The 17,513-nt window shown below is 42.1% G+C and overlaps 1 protein-coding gene across 1 annotated transcript in view; it reads left to right on the top strand.

Annotated features, from left to right (window-relative positions):
- mdp1 (magnesium dependent phosphatase 1) overlaps positions 1 to 14,941 on the top strand; it is a 77,014-nt gene extending 62,073 nt beyond the window's left edge. The window contains exons 2-7 of the mRNA XM_084098082.1: positions 321 to 417; positions 12,086 to 12,149; positions 12,227 to 12,334; positions 13,912 to 14,019; positions 14,169 to 14,254; positions 14,372 to 14,941. Coding sequence (XP_083954208.1) covers positions 384 to 417; positions 12,086 to 12,149; positions 12,227 to 12,334; positions 13,912 to 14,019; positions 14,169 to 14,254; positions 14,372 to 14,454 — 483 coding nt within the window. The 5' untranslated portion in view covers positions 321 to 383 and the 3' untranslated portion in view covers positions 14,455 to 14,941. The remainder of the gene's footprint in view (positions 1 to 320; positions 418 to 12,085; positions 12,150 to 12,226; positions 12,335 to 13,911; positions 14,020 to 14,168; positions 14,255 to 14,371) is intronic.
- Positions 14,942 to 17,513: the final 2,572 nt, after the last annotated feature.

Here is a 17,513-nt window from a genome sequence, read left to right as displayed (position 1 = left end):
ATGCACAGCTGGTTTTCAGTAAAAAATACCTCCTATAATTTTTTAAGTGTGATTTAATTCACCCTTCTCTGATGTAGAAACGTTTAATACCAAATCCATACTTGTAAATGGGGAGAAAATGTAAGCCCTTCTATATTTCTATGTGAGTTTGTCAAAAAAAATTCAGAGCTTCAAAAAAACTGAAGCTATGTGTTTCTCTTTGTCAAATATGTATTATTTTAGCATACTTGACTTTGTCTTTATTGGCTGTTTGTCTTCACCTCCTACGCGTCGATGACGTCACGTCACAATGCCACTTCCGCATTACCGGTAACTGAAAGTGTTCTGTTCTGTTCTGTTCTGTTCATGCGCTTTGAGTTCTTTCTGTCAGTCGCGAATCAAAGATGTCTAAACCGAAATTAATAGTGTTCGACCTCGGTAAGTTTCCACAGTTCATTTTTAGCGTTTTACTTCAGAATAACTGTATGGTTTTATAAGCCTCAGTAAATGAGAGGATAAATACACTTCCTTATGTGGTCATTCATATTGTAGACGCCACAGAATACTCAGAATACACAGACACCAGTGGATTATACCAAATACGTTTTTCTGTAACAATAGCTGTACTAACTATGGTCTTTTTTTTAATCTATGTATGGTGGTAAGGTTAGTATGTTAAATGTATGGTAAAAACTATTTGGACCTTTTGTAAAAAGGGTGGTGTGTGTGTGCGTGTGTGTACAAATAAATAAATAGAGAGAGAGAGAGAGAATTATTAAAAATACATTTTTATAGTGTCATATATACACTGCCGTTCAAAAGTTTTTTAATGTTGTTAAAAGCCAAAGTCTCTTATGCTTACCAAGGCTGCATTTATTTGATTAAAAATACAAAACAGAGTATTTGAGTACATTTAAATATTTGAATATTGTAAAAAGTAATTTATTCCTGTGATCAAAGTTGAATTTTCAGCATCATTACTCCAGTCTTCGGTGTCACATGATCCTTCAGAAATCATTCTAATATGCTGATTTGCTGCTCAAGAAACATTTCTGATTATTATCAATGAGGAAAACAGTTGTGTAAATTTTTTTCAGGATTCTTTAATGAATAGAAAGTTTAAGTGAACAGCATTTATTTGAAATATAATCTTATGAAGTAACATTATAAATGCCTTTGCTGTCACTTTTGATAATTTTAATGCATCCTTGCTGAATAAAAGTATACATTTCTTAAAAAAAAAAAAAAAAAAAAAAAATTCTTACTGACCCCAAACGGTAGTGTATAATGTTACAAAATATTTCTATTTTAAATAAATGTCGTTCTCTTTAACTTTCTATCTTTCTGGGGGGAAAAAATATTACCGTTTCCAAAAAAAAAGCATTGTTTTCATTATTGCTAATAATCAGAAATGTACGGAGCCCCTAAAGGGACGTGGTGGTGGAAAATATTTTTAGGATGGGAGATTTTTTTTTTTTTAAATCTTTTGCGTTCCCTCGAGAAACTTTGCGTTCCCTCGCAAAGATATTTGCGTTCCCACGCAAAACTTTTGCGTTCCCTCGCAAAGTTATTTGCGTTCCCATGCAAAACTTTTGCGTTCCCTCGCAAAGATATTTGCGTTCCCACGCAAAACCTGTTTTGAGCTCGGACAGACACTTCCTGTTTAATGTCCCGCTGGCAGTGTTTCAGAGCTCCGTACGTTAATGGGGCGTTTCATAGTGTTTGAACTTGGACTCAAATATAAAGAAATGCGGTCAGTGCTTAACTAAAGGAGTTCAGTGAAGTTGGCAATATTCACATAGGCTATTCGAACTTCCCTATTCTTGAGCTAAACGTTGTTAAAACACAAACGACACCTATTTACAATCACAGTAACCTAGACAACGAGCTACAACCCGATTCTCATCAAAACAAGCTTTATAATATAGGCTAAATTGATCTATATGAGCAGGCGGCTGAGAGACTAGTTCAAAGGGACCGTCTGCAAAGTGCAATATAACCCAAAAAACGACTACAGCATCAACTCATAGTCAAAAATACAAAAATAGTCATTAACTTCAATGTTACAAACTGTAGTGCCACCCAATTCAGTTTACACATCAATGGTGACCCACTGGTCATACTACACTGCTTTTGCACATTTTATATTATGAAAAATATTCAATAACTTCACTGTAACACACCAAATTTAGTTCACACATGACACATCACTGCTCTGATGTTGGTTATAGGCCTACAACAATTAGTTTGGGAAGTAATTGCACATAAAAAATAAGTAGGCCTATTCTTTACACAAATTATATTGGTACTGTAGGCTACGCAGCTTTTGCATTATATTTGCTTACTGAATTTGATGGCATTACACTGTACACTGTATGTAGCCTACACTTCACACACAGTGTGAAGTTATTTAATATTTTTTTCTAAAAAGGGTGAAGTTATTGCTTTTATTTCATAATAAATAATCATAAAAATTCAGCATTTTTTATCAAACTAAGTAATGTAGTTTAACCAGCAGGAGAGCAGTGATGTGTGAACTGAATTTGGTGACAATTCTGCACATTTTATATTATTAAACATATTCAATAGCTTCACTGTGACACACTGTACTGACAGTAGGCTACAGTGTGTCACAGTGAAGCTACTGAATATGTTTAATAATATAAAATGTGCAGACGGGTTTTGGGATTTGCACTTTACAGACGGCCCCTTATTTGGACTTGTCTCTCATTCGTCTGGTTAGAGACAAATTAATATTATAAAGCTCGTCTTGATGAGAATTGGGTTGTAGCTCGTTGTCTAGGTTACTGTGATTGTAAATAGTTGTCGTTTGTGTTTTAACAACGTTTAGCTCAAGAATAGGGAAGTTCGAATAGCCTATGTTAATATTGCCAACTTCACTGAACTCCTTTAGTTAAGCACTGACTGCATTTCTTTATATTTGAGTCCAAGTTCAAACACTATGAAACGCTCCATTAACGTACGGAGCTCTGAAACACTGCCAGCGGGACATTAAACGGGAAGTGTCTGTCCGAGCTCAAAACAGGTTTTGCGTGGGAACGCAAATATCTTTGCGAGGGAACACAAAAGTTTTGAGTGGGAACGCAAATAACTTTGCGAGGGAACGCAAAAGTTTTGCGTGGGAACGCAAAGTTTCTCGGGGGAACGCAAAAGTTTTGCGAGGGAACGCAAAAGATTTTTTTTTAAAAAATCTCCCAACCTAAAATTTTTTCCACCACCACGTCCCTTTAGGGGCTCCGTAGAAATGTATCTTGAGCAGCAAATCATTACAGAATGATTTCTGAATGATCATGTGACACTGAAGACTGGAGTAATGATGCTGAAAAATCAGCTTTGATCACAGGAATAAATTACATTTTGTAATATATTCACATAGAAAGCAGTTCCCTTTCAGTCTCTCACGTTCGACGTAGTCGTACGTTAAGCCTGTTTTATACTTCTGCGTCGGACCTACGCCGAAGCCTCTACGCTGTAGGCAATGCGTTGGTTTTCATTTATACTTCTGCATCGTTGTTCGCGTTGACGCGCAATTACACTTGCAGAGGGAGCATGTGAAACCCGAGGGAGGGGTCCTAGCAGACCAAACACAGCGCTTGTGTCCGCGTAGAGTTGACGCGTTGTTACATTTTTGGAGAGGTGCACGTCAGGGTACGCCGAAGGGTACGCGCGCTACACACAGCCTACGACGTAGCTACGGCGTGAGTTCGACGCAGAAGTATAAAACAGGCTCACGACGTAGCTACGGCGTGAGTTCGATGCAGAAGTATAAAACAGGCTTTAACAGGGAGCCTGTCATCTTCGAGTATTGTTAAAATAAGCCAATGCACATTGGCGTGCGTGAATTGCATCTTGCGTTCCGCCCCGCAGCGCGGGTTTAAACCAAGCGTGCCGCACAAGCCCTGAAAAGTGAAGCCCCCTGGTGACTGGTCCTAGTATAAGTCATAAACCCCGCCTCCCTGTGTTATTCAACCGGACTTGGGACCAACTAAACAATTTAATTACACTTCAAATATCTTTTTTTCCGAAGGTGGTTTCTGTCATTTACTGTAGTTTTTATCACGCTGATGTAAATTCAAGTGTTTGTTATTAAAATAAGTTTGTTTTTAGTTAGTTATTTGATGCTATAAAAACGGTGGTGTGACGTCATGATTGACAGCTGTGATTCACAGGTTCTCTGAGCGAAGTAGTCACTGAAGCACCAACAGACTTTTTTTCAGGATCTTCGGAGGACTGAGGAGATTGGAGCTTTAAATTTAATATCTAAATTTCTATAGTTAATTATTTCACACCGAGAGTGAGGGTGGGGTCTTGATTTTGCGGCTTTACTTCCTGCTCACTACTGCGCAGGTCTGGTCCCGAAATCGCTACTGCGCAGACTCAAGCCCCAAGATGTCAGCGCCATATCGGGACATGGGGCTTCACTTCTCACCAATGGAAGAGAGTGAAGGGGCGTCGTCCATATTTTTTTTACAGTCTTAAGTATAAACACAGAAGTGGATGCATGCACACCACTTCTCTTTCACTTCGGAGCCAATCGGTGTCGATGTCTCTGAATAGTTTTGTTGTTTACAACAAGCGAGTGTGTCGGTGTTCTTCTAGGAAGACTCTCCCAGCGCGAGGGCAGCAGTGATTGTGAGCTTTGAGCTCTCAACTGCTGTTTTAACAGCATCAAATTTCTGTGTTTGTTGACGGCTGGTTAGAGGGCGGAAAAGAGAGTGTTTCACTGTTTCAGTTCACTGTTCAGTGTTGCCGTGGTCATTCCCCTGTGTGCTCCGGCACTGGTGATGGGTCTCATTTCCTGAAAGAGCAACACGGGTGTGTTTTTGTCTTTTTCAAAAAACAAAACAAAAAAAAGATGCCATTCCACCCGTGCGTTTTTGGATGAGATCGTTCCCTGTCCCTCCAAATGGACGGTCACAATAGTTGTATCACTTGTTTGTAAAAAAATGTTTAAAATGAAATAAATAAATACACTCACCTAAAGGATTATTAGGAACACCTGTTCAATTTCTCATTAATGCAATTATCTAATCAACCAATCACATGGCAGTTGCTTCAATGCATTTAGGGGTGTGGTCCTGGTCAAGACAATCTCCTGAACTCCAAACTGAATGTCAGAATGGGAAAGAAAGGTGATTTAAGCAATTTTGAGCATGGCATGGTTGTTGGTGCCAGACGGGCTGGTCTGAGTATTTCACAATCTGCTCAGTTACTGGGATTTTCACGCACAACCATTTCTAGGGTTTACAAAGAATGGTGTGAAAAGGGAAAAACATCCAGTATGCGGCAGTCCTGTGGGCGAAAATGCCTTGTTGATGCTAGAGGTCAGAGGAGAATGGGCCGACTGATTCAAGCTGATAGAAGAGCAACTTTGACTGAAATAACCACTCGTTACAACCGAGGTATGCAGCAAAGCATTTGTGAAGCCACAACACGCACAACCTTGAGGCGGATGGGCTACAACAGCAGAAGACCCCACTGGGTACCACTCATCTCCACTACAAATAGGAAAAAGAGGCTACAATTTGAACGAGCTCACCAAAATTGGAAGGTTGAAGACTGGAAAAATGTTGCCTGGTCTGAAGAGTCTCGATTTCGGTTGAGACATTCAGATGGTAGAGTCAGAATTTGGCGTAAACAGAATGAGAACATGGATCCATCATGCCTTGTTACCACTGTGCAGGCTGGTGGTGGTGGTGTAATGGTGTGGGGGATGTTTTCTTGGCACACTTTAGGCCCCTTAGTGCCAATTGGGCATCGTTTAAATGCCACGGCCTACCTGAGCATTGTTTCTGACTAGTGTTGTCACGGTACCAAAATTTCAGTATTCGGTACCGATACCAGTGAAAATCCACGGTTCTCGGTACCAATTTCGGTACCAAAGCTTAATTTAGATTAAATTTACATAATTATATTAAAGTGTATATCACAGTTACAAAGATGGTAGTATTAAAAACACTTTACAATAAGATTCCATTTGTTAGATAACATTAGATAAAATGACCTAACAAAAAAACAATAGTTATATACTGTCGCAATTATTCTCCTTTAGGGGTTAATTTAAAAATACATTTTTAAAATCAAAAGTTAACATTATTTCTGTTAACATTATTTAATGCACAATGAATGAAGTGAACAAACATGACCAATCAAGTGTTTGTATTAAATAACATTCACAAACATTAATTAATGTTGTAAAAATATATTGTTCACTCAATGTGTTATGTTAGATAACGCATTAAGTGATGTTAATGAATGGTATCTTATTGTAGCATTACCAAACTATACAGGAGATAAAATATGTTTTATTTGACTTGACTATACTTTTATTTAATCCAAAACTGTATTCATATTTAACTTTAAAAGGGCTTTTTAAACCTGCTAAGAGTTATCCAGCCAAGAATAAGACTAGAACTGCTTTTCTGACGGACTGATATTAATGACGGCTTTTTATTTCTCATCTCCATAAATATATCTAGTAGTAAAGCTAATGCAAGGGCTAGAAATCAATTAATAGGCCTATGTCACACTTCCTCGTCGTCATGGAGAGCGCAGTTCGCGCAAGCGTTTGTACTCCCGTGGCGTCTGTCGTTGCTATGCATCCATGAACGCGCATGGAAAAGCGAGCGCGCCGCTTCTATTATGAGCGCGCTTGCCGCGCGCCATTTGAAATAACGTATCTGCACGCGCAAAAACATCAGCACCACATCAGCAGCAGCACCGCCGATCGCCATCAGCGCTTTTATGAAGAGGACGCAACTGCACGCGCTTCGGGCATGCACGCGCATCAAGTACCGGGTTTGAGAAAACCTGGTACCGTGACGTTTAAAAAAAAATTAGTACCGACTTGGTACCGAAGTACCGGGTCTTTTGACAACACTATTTCTGACCATGTCCATCCCTTTATGACCACCATGTACCCATCCTCTGATGGCTACTTCCAGCAGGATAATGCACCATGTCACAAAGCTCGAATCATTTCAAATTGGTTTCTTGAACATGACAATGAGTTCACTGTACTAAAATGGCCCCCACAGTCACCAGATCTCAACCCAATAGAGCATCTTTGGGATGTGGTGGAACGGGAGCTTCGTGCCCTGGATGTGCATCCCACAAATCTCAATCAACTGCAAGATGCTATCCTATCAATATGGGCCAACATTTCTAAAGAATGCTTTCAGCACCTTGTTGAATCAATGCTACGTAGAATTAAGGCAGTTCTGAAGGCGAAAGGGGGTCAAACACAGTATTAGTATGGTGTTCCTAATAATCCTTTAGGTGAGTGTATATAGGCATATAGGTGTATATATTTGTGTACGTTTAAGCAGCTTTTGTGTATAGTTCATGTTCTCATTGCTAGAATATGACAGATCTCGTGGTCGTGGAGTCCCCATTACCATGCCCCACTACAGCGCCGTGTGGGATGGGTGATCAGAGGATTATAGTGAGGCTTCCCCGCCCGGTAACCAATCCCTGTGGGCCCCTCACTCCTCTATCACATCGCAGCCGGTGGAGCCCCCCGTTGAGCGTGCTGGTCCCTCTGTAATGAACCGACCAGCCGTTTCATTCGGGGCCCCTTATGGTTGATTCAGCTTAAAATCTTAAAACAGAAATATATTACAAGGTACTGTTAAAGTGTGTGGTAAGATTGTTGGCACCACCCTGAATGATTTGAATAGTTTGTACAAAGCCAGGACTCTGAGGAAGGCCGAGTTAATGATGAGAGATTTCAGCCATCCTTTGCAGAATCTTTTTAAGTTGTTACCTTCTACTCTCAGATATTCTTTACCACTTTGTAAGACTAATAGATTTAAAAATTCTTTTGGACCAGCTGCCATTGTTTTTTTTATTATTTAGAGTAATTCATTAAGGATGATTTTTTTTTTGTGCTTTTTTTATATCTTTTTTTATTTTATTTTATTATTGATTGTATGGATTACTGTTGACTGAAACAAATTGCCCCTTGGGGATAATAAAGTTGACCTAACCTAACCTAACCCTCCAGAGGATAGGATGCCGATTGCAGCATCGGAGGGTGAGCTGACCTCTGGAAATGATGACTCAGCTGCGTTATCTCTCTCTGGGAGTGTAATGTTGCCTGAGCCAGATCCAGAAACATCAGCTATGCTGAAACGGGCCGCTGAGGCTGTCGAGCTCGAGTGGAATCCTCCACCGTGTCCCGAACAGTCTCGGTTGGATGATTGGTACAGGTATATTAAGCCATGGACATGCACGAGGGTAGCCCAGACGTGCGCTCATAGGTGAGCTCCGCCAGTGGCAGTTCCTCCGCCTGCTCATCACCGACGGCGTCCCCCTACAGCCGTTCCCACTACCGCCGGGCCTCCGCAGCAGCTTCCAGCCAGGCCTCAATGTGGAGCCGGCCGCAGTAGGGGTGCCCAGCCCACTCCAGGCGCTGCCAAGCCAGGTGGCAAGCGAAAGCGTTCCAGAGTGGGCCACTCAGGGATGGAGGAGGATGCTCTTGGAGTTGGTCACCGATCCACTCCCTCCCCCCGATGAAGGCCGGATGGAGTCTTTGTTTGTGTGTGTGTCTGTTCCGCCGCTGGCTCCCAAAACAGCGGAGCCGGCGGTACCCACACTTCAAAGAAAGAGCAATTTTCTCTGTTCCTGGGTCCCAAGAGGGCCAGAATGTGCGTCCCTGCATCCTCAGACCCAGACATTTTCGAATGTGCGTCTGTCGTGCGCGCGGTCATCGCATTCCTACTGGTGAAGGATGCGATTGAGCCGCCCCTCCAACGGACATGAAGACCGGCTTCTGAAAGTTGCCCATACTTCATTGTACTAAAGCAATGGTGAGTTACGACCATCTTGGATCTGTGTCTCTTGATTCGGGCCCTTTTTCAAGCTTCATCCCCAAGATTGATCTGCAGCGTTCGACCTGAAGGACGTGTACTTCAGATCTCTAACCTTCCACAACGCAGGCCATGCCTGTGCTCTTGCGTTTGAGGGGTTAAAGTCTCAGTACAAGTCCCTCCCTTCTAGTGCTACACAGCCAGTTGGGTCTTTAGGTCAACTGGGAAAGAGTAAACTCGTCCACAGACTAAGAATCTCTTTTATGGTTTAGAGGTGGACTCTGTCTACACGTTCCTCCACGTTCCTCAACGTGTCCGGTCGGTGCTACACAGAAGTGAGAAAGGGTCCCACTGAAACTTTCAGAGGCTCCTGGGGCATATGGCAGACGCAGCCGCATGTAACCGGCTTCCTCCCTATGAAGACTGCTTCAGCACTGGCTTCATGGCCGAGTCCTGAGGTGGCCGTGGCAGAGCGGCACGCTCCGTGTGTTAACAACACTCGGCCTGCCGCCAAACTCTCAGACGCGTTCAGACCTTTTGTTTCTCCTGGCTAAATGCTCCTAGAACAAGTGTCTGCTAAGCACCAGCTGAGGGGCCACGTATAACAGGCATGCAGTAACGGGGGTCTGGGTGAACCTCTCACCTCTTGTTAGCAGTTCCCTTGCTTGATGCCGCTGCTCAGCAAGCCCTGCACTGCTCAGTACAGCGACCGTTGCTCATACGCTTCCCTCGCATGTCACAACTCGCCCACCACCTCTTCCTTTGGAGTTAGAAGCTTCTGAGGTCGCTTCTTCCACTTTAAGTAATCCAGCCTTCTCAATCGTGCCGCCCACAAGGCCTCACGACAGCCTTGTAGCCGAGGAAGGTGGAGACTTACATATGCACAGTTACATCTGTTGCCTCTCTGAACTGGTCCCCTTGCCAGTTGTTTACTCCCTGAAACACGGAGACATTGGCATAGAGTTGACCCCGGGGCCTACACAAAATGCTGTGCTAAGTCAGGAAGGAGAAGGAGCAGGTTTTCTTAGTTGCCCCTTAATGGCCCAACTGGACCTCGTACCCTCGAACTTATGTTCCTCTTGACATCCCTTCCTGACCCATTCCTCTGAGACATCTCAGGGAAGGGGCACCGTTGGCACCCGCACCAGACCCTGGGAAACCCAGGTCTCGTTGAGGAGGTTCAGTTATCTACCTCAAAAGAACGTAGATACCATCACTTCTGCGAGAGCTCCCTCTAAAAAGATGAGGCTTGCTTACGACCTGAAGTGGAACCTGTTCGTTGTTGGTGTTCTTCTCACGGGAAGACCCCCGAAAGTGTTCGATCACTTCTGTGCTTTCTTTCCTGCAAGATGGGTCGGAGCATGGGCTGTCTCCCTCCACCCTCAAAATGTATGTTGCCTTTATATTAATGCACATCTTGATGCAGTAGATCTAATAAGGAAGTACAAATTGATCGTCAGGTTCCTGAGGGGAGCAAGGAGACTGAATCCGCCTTGCGCCCCCTCTATACCTTCTTGGGACCTATCTCTGGTGCTACTGCACTCAGAGACCTCCCTTGAGTCACTGCATGCAGCTGAGGTAAAAATCCTGTTTTTAAAGAAACAGTTCTCCTGCTTGCTTGCCTCTATCAAGAAGGTAAGGGGACCTGCATGCATTTTCAGTCAATGAATCGTGCCTGGAATTTGGGCCGGCCGACTCTCACAAAATCCCGAGACCCCAGCCTGGATATGTGCCCAAGGTTCCTACCTCTCCCTTAAGACGGGACCAGGTGGTGAGCCTACAAGCGCTGCCCTGGAGGAGGCAGACCCAGCCCTGGCTTTCTCTGTTCCTTCCGCCTCGCGGTTATTCAGGACAGTATGTCTGTTACGGAAACCAGCAGAGGGGAAGGCTGTTTCCATGCAGAGGTTGGCCCACTGCATAGTGGTTGCCATCATCTTGGTGTGTTTTCCCAAGGTGCACCGTGCCCACCTGGGTAGTGAGCTCCTCCAAAGAGAGACTTTAGCTCCTTCCTGGGTGTTGACACAGATTGCCATGCTGACAGATCTTCAGAGCTGCGGGCTGGGCGACACCAGCACATTCGCTAGGAAAATAGCCTATGTGTCGAGCCGGTTGCTTTCCGTGGGCTCCCTTCATGAAGAGATGAAGCCAGCTTCACCGTTTACCTGGTTTGTAGTGTTGGCTTGCTGCGCCATTCCCCTCCTATGGACTGGATACATGCGCCATTTTGCTCCAGTTGAGTTCCCCTTTAGCCGAACCCTGTTGAGTTCCTCCACACCCCTTCGGTGTTGGACGTGGCGGAGCGTCCGAAGCTAGGCCTACCACTCGTATGCACTGGTGAACTTGTGCTAGGCTGGGTCCATATGTTGCGATCCCTACAGCAATCCCATATGTGTATTCTTCCACGGTACGGCTCCCTCCGGCAAGCCTGTGTCTTCCCTTGGCAGAGCCTGCTCTGCCGTCACTGACCGGTTGCGTCTCCCCCCTGTTATCGGCTGGAGCCACCTCAGTGACATTCCATATGTTGTACTGCCCGCTAATTCGCTCAGTCCATATGTGTTATTCTCCACGTTACCTCCCTACGGGCAGGATGTGGCTTCCACAGTGTATGCCTTCCAACGAAAGGTAACACTTTCCCAGTGGTCTTGTGGAACAGCAGTGACTTTCCTGACCTTAGCCCTGTCCTATCTCCGCCTCAATATGCGGGAGGATCAGGAGGCTTTTGTCTAGACACTGGAAGGTGGCAGCACTAGTGGTGTTTTAATAGGGATCCCAATCAGTCGTAACGTACGACTGCGTCGAACGTGAGTGACTGAAAGGGAACGTCTCGGTTACATATGTAACCCCCGTTCCCTGAAGGAGGAGACGGAGACGTAGTCCCGTTGCCACTATTGCTGGACCACCGCTGACCGGGGCCCGCTCGGCTCCTCAGCGAAAAACAACTGGTATGTGCTTCCGCTTCTGTGTTTATACCCGTGCAGAGCGCGAGATGTGCATTGGCTCATTTTAACAATACTCGAAGATGACAGACTCCCTAAGTGTGATCCCAATCAGTCGAACGAGGGTTACATACGTAACCGAGACGTTCTTTTAAATTGTTATAATATTTTACAATATTACTGTTTTTACTTTATTTTTAATTAAATAAATGTAGCCTTACTGATCAGAAGAGACTTCTTTTAAAAACACAAAAAATCTTACCGATCCCAAAGTTTTGAACGCCATTGTGTGTGTGTGTATATAGATATATATATAGATTTTATTTATTTTATTTTCAGATTTCACCCTCTGGCCATTATATTCTGATGCTCATGTTGATCCACCTTTTCATATCGATGACAGGTTTGTCTTCAGCTACAGTGTTCATTCATTGTTTGTTGTTTTGATGTTTCTTTGCTGACACACTGACTCGTTTCCAGCGGAACGGTGCGAGATTCAAGATTTGCCTTTGTTCCCGTTTATCGAGATACAAAAAAGATCCTGAGCTCACTCCATAGTCAGGGATTCAAGATCGGCATTGCATCACGGTAAGATTTCAAATCAGAAAAATATCATCTGAGATATATATATATATATATATATATATATATATATGTACAGTGAGGAAAATAAGTATTTGAACACCCTGCTATTTTGCAAGTTCTCCCACTTAGAAATCATGGAGGGGTCTGAAATTGTCATCGTAGGTGCATGTCCACTGTGAGAGACATAATCTAAAAAAAAAAAATTCCAGAAATCACAATGTATGATTTTTTAACTATTTGTTTGTATGATAAACAAATTTTAACTATTTGTTTGTATGATGTTTGGATGATTGTCATGTTGGAAGACCCAGCCTCGACCCATCTTCAATGCTCTAACTGAGGGAAGGAGGTTGTTCCCCAAAATCTCGCAATACATGGCCCCGGTCATCCTCTCCTTAATACAGTGCAGTCGCTCTGTCCCATGTGCAGAAAAACACCCCCAAAGCATGATGCTACCACCCCCATGCTTCACAGTAGGGATGGTGTTCTTGGGATGGTACTCATCATTCTTCTTCCTCCAAACACGTTTAGTGGAATTATGACCAAAAAGTTCTATTTTGGTCTCATCTGACCACATGACTTTCTCCCATGACTCCTCTGGATCATACAAATGGTCATTGGCAAACTTAAGACGGGCCTTGACATGTGCTGGTTTAAGCAGGGGAACCTTCCGTGCCATGCATGATTTCAAACCATGACGTCTTAGTGTATTACCAACAGTAACCTTGGAAACGGTGGTCCCAGCTCTTTTCAGGTCATTGACCAGCTCCTCCTGTGTAGTTCTGGGCTGATTTCTCACCTTTCTTAGGATCATTGAGACCCCACGAGGTGAGATCTTGCATGGAGCCCCAGTCTGAGGGAAATTGACAGTCATGTTTAGCTTCTTCCATTTTCTAATGATTGCTCCAACAGTGGACCTTTTTTCACCAAGCTGCTTGGCAATTTCCCCGTAGCCCTTTCCAGCCTTGTGGAGGTGTACAATTTTGTCTCTAGTGTCTTTGGACAGCTCTTTGGTCTTGGCCATATTAGTAGTTGGATTCTTACTGATTGTATGGGGTGGACAGGTGTCTTTATGCAGCTAACGACCTCAAACAGGTGCATCTAATTTAGGATAATAAATGGAGTGGAGGTGGACATTTTAAAGGCAGACTAACAGGTCTTTGAGGGTCAGAATTCTAGCTGATAGACAGGTGTTCAAATACTTATTTGCAGCTGTATCATACAAATAAATAGTTAAAAAATCATACATTGTGATTTCTGGATTTTTTTTTTTTAGATTATGTCTCTCACAGTGGACATGCACCTACAATGACAATTTCAGACCCCTCCATGATTTCCAAGTGGGAGAACTTGCAAAATAGTAGGGTGTTCAAATACTTATTTTCCTCACTGTATATATACTGTATATACAGTAGTCAACATTTGAAGTGGATCAATACCTTTCATCAAAGTTATACATGAATTCTGAACAATACCCGTTCTTGTCTTAGGACAACTTTGATTAACTTTTTTGATCCACTTCAAATGTTCACTACTATAAATATATTATCAAAGCTGTGGTCTTTCTCTGTTTCTCAAAGATCCACTGATTCAGAAGGGGCCAATCAGCTGCTGTCACTCTATAATTTCAACCAATACATCTCCTTCAAAGAGATCTACCCTGGGTCAAAGGTCAATCACTTTAAAAGGTATAAGATGAGCTCTTTTTCCCCCTAGCAACCACATAGCAATGCTGAAAAACAATCAGAACACGAGTAAACCCATAGCAATGCCTTTTGTGGCATCAATCATTGTGTGTGTATGTGTAAGCGTGCTACCATAGACATCCTGTCTCCAGGCTGAAAGCTGACAGCGGCGTCCAGTTTTCTGACATGATGTTCTTTGATGATGAGGATTGGAACATCATGGAGGTGGGCAGGCTGGGTAGGTCTCGCTCTCGGCTCATTCTCTGACTCAAACCTTTATAGAGATCTGGAGACTGTGATGAAAGCTGAAGACTGTTGGTTGGGTTGAATCACCAGCTGTTTCCCGCTCTTTCAGGTGTTCACTGCGTGTTGGTTCGTGATGAGATGACCTCTGATCTAGTCCATAAAGCATTGGAGCAGTTCAGCAAGAAGAAGTGATGGCGTCTGGTCCCGCAGAGAAGCAGCTGCAGCAAATCAAGAACAATCCCAAAAAACAATCCCAAAACGTGTAGAGAGAACTAGGACTGTCGTATTCATTGGTTATATCTGTGTAATCAACTGTTCAATGATAGTTTTTAAATTATTTGTATACCACTGATTCTTGAGATAAGGGACAAAAGTACTTTTGAAAAGTGACAAACAAAAATCGATACTACATTAATTTGAATTGGATGTCTTCATAAACACGGGTCTCATCTATCATACCATGAAAAGGAACAGGTTTTTTATTTAACCACTTTTTATAAAAATGTACATTTACTCACTTAGTAACTTGACATTTGTCAACTCCGTCTGACACATGAAAATATGTTTTTTTTGTGTGTGTGTGTTTGATCAATTCAACAACACTGTAAAGTTTTTAAGTGTGTAGAAATGGTGTGCATTAGCAAGGTTAAGTGATAAATTACATTGTATACACTTTTAATATTATTTTACATTATTTTGGAATTAGCCATTTTAAAATACCTTAATTTAGTTTACAAATGTTTTCATTTTTAATATATACAATCAGTGGTTTTGTGCACACAAGACACTGATGCATGTAGATAAGTTGGTGTTGTACTAGTGCAAAGTGCCCGTGCAAAATCAGTTTTTGTGTGTGTTTTTTGTAATTGTTGGTTCGGTGTGTTTGAGGCCCTGTCCACACGGAGACGCGTTTAGCTGTATACGTACAAATTTTGTATCATATTGGCGTTTCGTCCAGACGTCCAGTCTGTCTAGTTGAAATGATGATGTCATCACGGCGTTTTCGGAGACTGAAACCGCTATTTTTTGAAACCGGGTCCCAAGGTGGATAAATCTGAAACCGATACCCTTGCGTTTTCGTGTATACGGCCAATCCGTACATTTTGTGAAACGATGATGTCATCTCACCAAGTGTCAACTAGTCAGACTCCACTAAGTCACAGCAGCAATTGCTGACTACATGCTTGTGTTCGTGCTGCCGCTACTGAGCCTCTTTTATTTCTTTATTTATTATTTACTTGAATGTATTTTTTATTTCATTTTTTTACTTTATTTTTATTTCTTTATTTAGGCCTATTTATATTTTCTTTCTTCTGCTATGTTGCTTGTCTGTTGTCTGATTAAGAAATTTCGTATTTTGTAGGGATGGGCGTTTCAAGAAAAAATAACATTCGACGATCGCTGGGAATTATTTGACTATTATTCAAAAAACGCACCCCTCCTACATGATCGCAGGTAAAACGGCGTTCGCTCAAATTCCACTTTGACATTAAATTTCTCTTTACTGTAGGCCTACGTGTTGTAGCCATTAAAGAAAATGTATTTAGTTTCATATTTATGTGTGAATAATATGTTATTTTTTAAATTTGATCTATATTGATTATATGAAAAGTGAACAGCATGTAATCATAAGATGCGCAATATATCGGGAGACATAATTTTGACCACATTAAGTTTTGTTTTGTATAAAGACTTTCTTTAAAGTGAATTTCGTTTTGTATAAATTGTATCTTAATTTTAATCAATGTTTCATCAACCAATTGCCTGTATTTAATAAATAAGAAGCAGATATAGCAGACAATTTAATCAGGAAATGGAGGCACCGGCGCGAGATAACTTGCATTGCTCGTGAACTGAGTTCTCATAAATGAACCGAAACTCAGAAATTTATCTAGGCTATAGAAAGCTTAGCCGAGACTGACACAGAAAACTAGTTTATTAATAAACAATTAAAATGTCTCCTTGCTGTATTTGACACATTCATAATGATTACTTTTGCCGGTTCTTTGTGGCAAGCTTTATGCGTCCGCTAACTATCGAATATAGTGACTCTTTTGTACCAGGCCATTTATGGTTGTTCATATTGTTCAATAAAGTTCTTGATAAAAAAAAAAAGAAGCTAGGCTACTGTGCCTAATATTATTGTTGTATACAGCGCAAGGTTTATGCGCATGCTTTAAGTCTTCTCCATTTTTAGTGCATGTCTGTGGCAGAATTACAGCGCCACATACTGGTCTGGAATGTGAACTACATCGTTTTGAGTCGGTTTCAGTGGTTTCGTGTGTACGCAGATGTTTCTTAAGACGACGCCGTGTTTACGAAAAATTTTTTTTTTGAACGGGGAAAAAAAATATCGGATAGGGAAAGCTCTGGCTTCGTGTGGATGTGGCTTGAGTGCTCACTGTTACAATTACACAGCAAAAGTTCAGTGACATTTTTATTTGTGCATGGTAGAAAGCAAATATTGATACTGACATAATGACATACAATAAATATGGAAAATTAAACTACATGATTGAGGGAGCAGGCTACACAGTGAACTCCGATAAAACTCTACGCTTGAGCAAACAGTTTGTGAATAGGCTACTACAGAATCAGATGATGGCCGTGAAAGAGAACTCATTGAATAGGATATGTTTAGTTGGTGAATAGCATAGGCTACTATTACACAGTAGCGATAATGTTAAGTGCACCAGAATAAAATATAATATTCAGAAATAAACAGTGTAGCTGACTTACAGATTCAGTTAACATCCACAAATGAATAAGCGCGATGATTCAGGGAGCAGGCTACACAGTGAACTCAGAGAAAAATGCTACTTAAGCTCTGCTGCTTTCTTCATCAGGGGCTATGGCATAGGTCCGGCTTGCTTGGAGGGGACAAGCTGTCCCTGTCAGTTTCAAAAGGACATCTTTCACTGGACAGAAACAGACATCCCTCCTCCCATGTTTTGGGTCAAAATTGGCAGTAGGACTATGAGGATGCATAAACTCAACTTTCACGTCTTGGTGTTCTATATCTACATCAATGGACTTTCCTAACCACCAGTGATCATCATACACCACTGTCAGCCAATCCCCTGTCTCAATACTGTTGATAGTTATATCAACAATAGCACCCTCAGGACCTTTCAATGGCTCCTCATCCATTTCATCCACCAAATCTTCCATTTCATCAACCGAATTCTCCTACTTGTTTTACTTTTTTGTTTTGGACTCTGTCCTTCCATCTCTGTCTCTCCTTTTCTAAC

This window comes from Abramis brama, assembly GCF_963993115.1.
Source record: "Abramis brama genome assembly, chromosome: 22".
Classification (NCBI taxonomy): Eukaryota; Metazoa; Chordata; class Actinopteri; order Cypriniformes; family Leuciscidae; genus Abramis; species Abramis brama.
The sequence above is the reverse complement of the archived record's forward strand: the minus strand, read 5'-3'. Positions and strand labels throughout refer to the sequence as shown.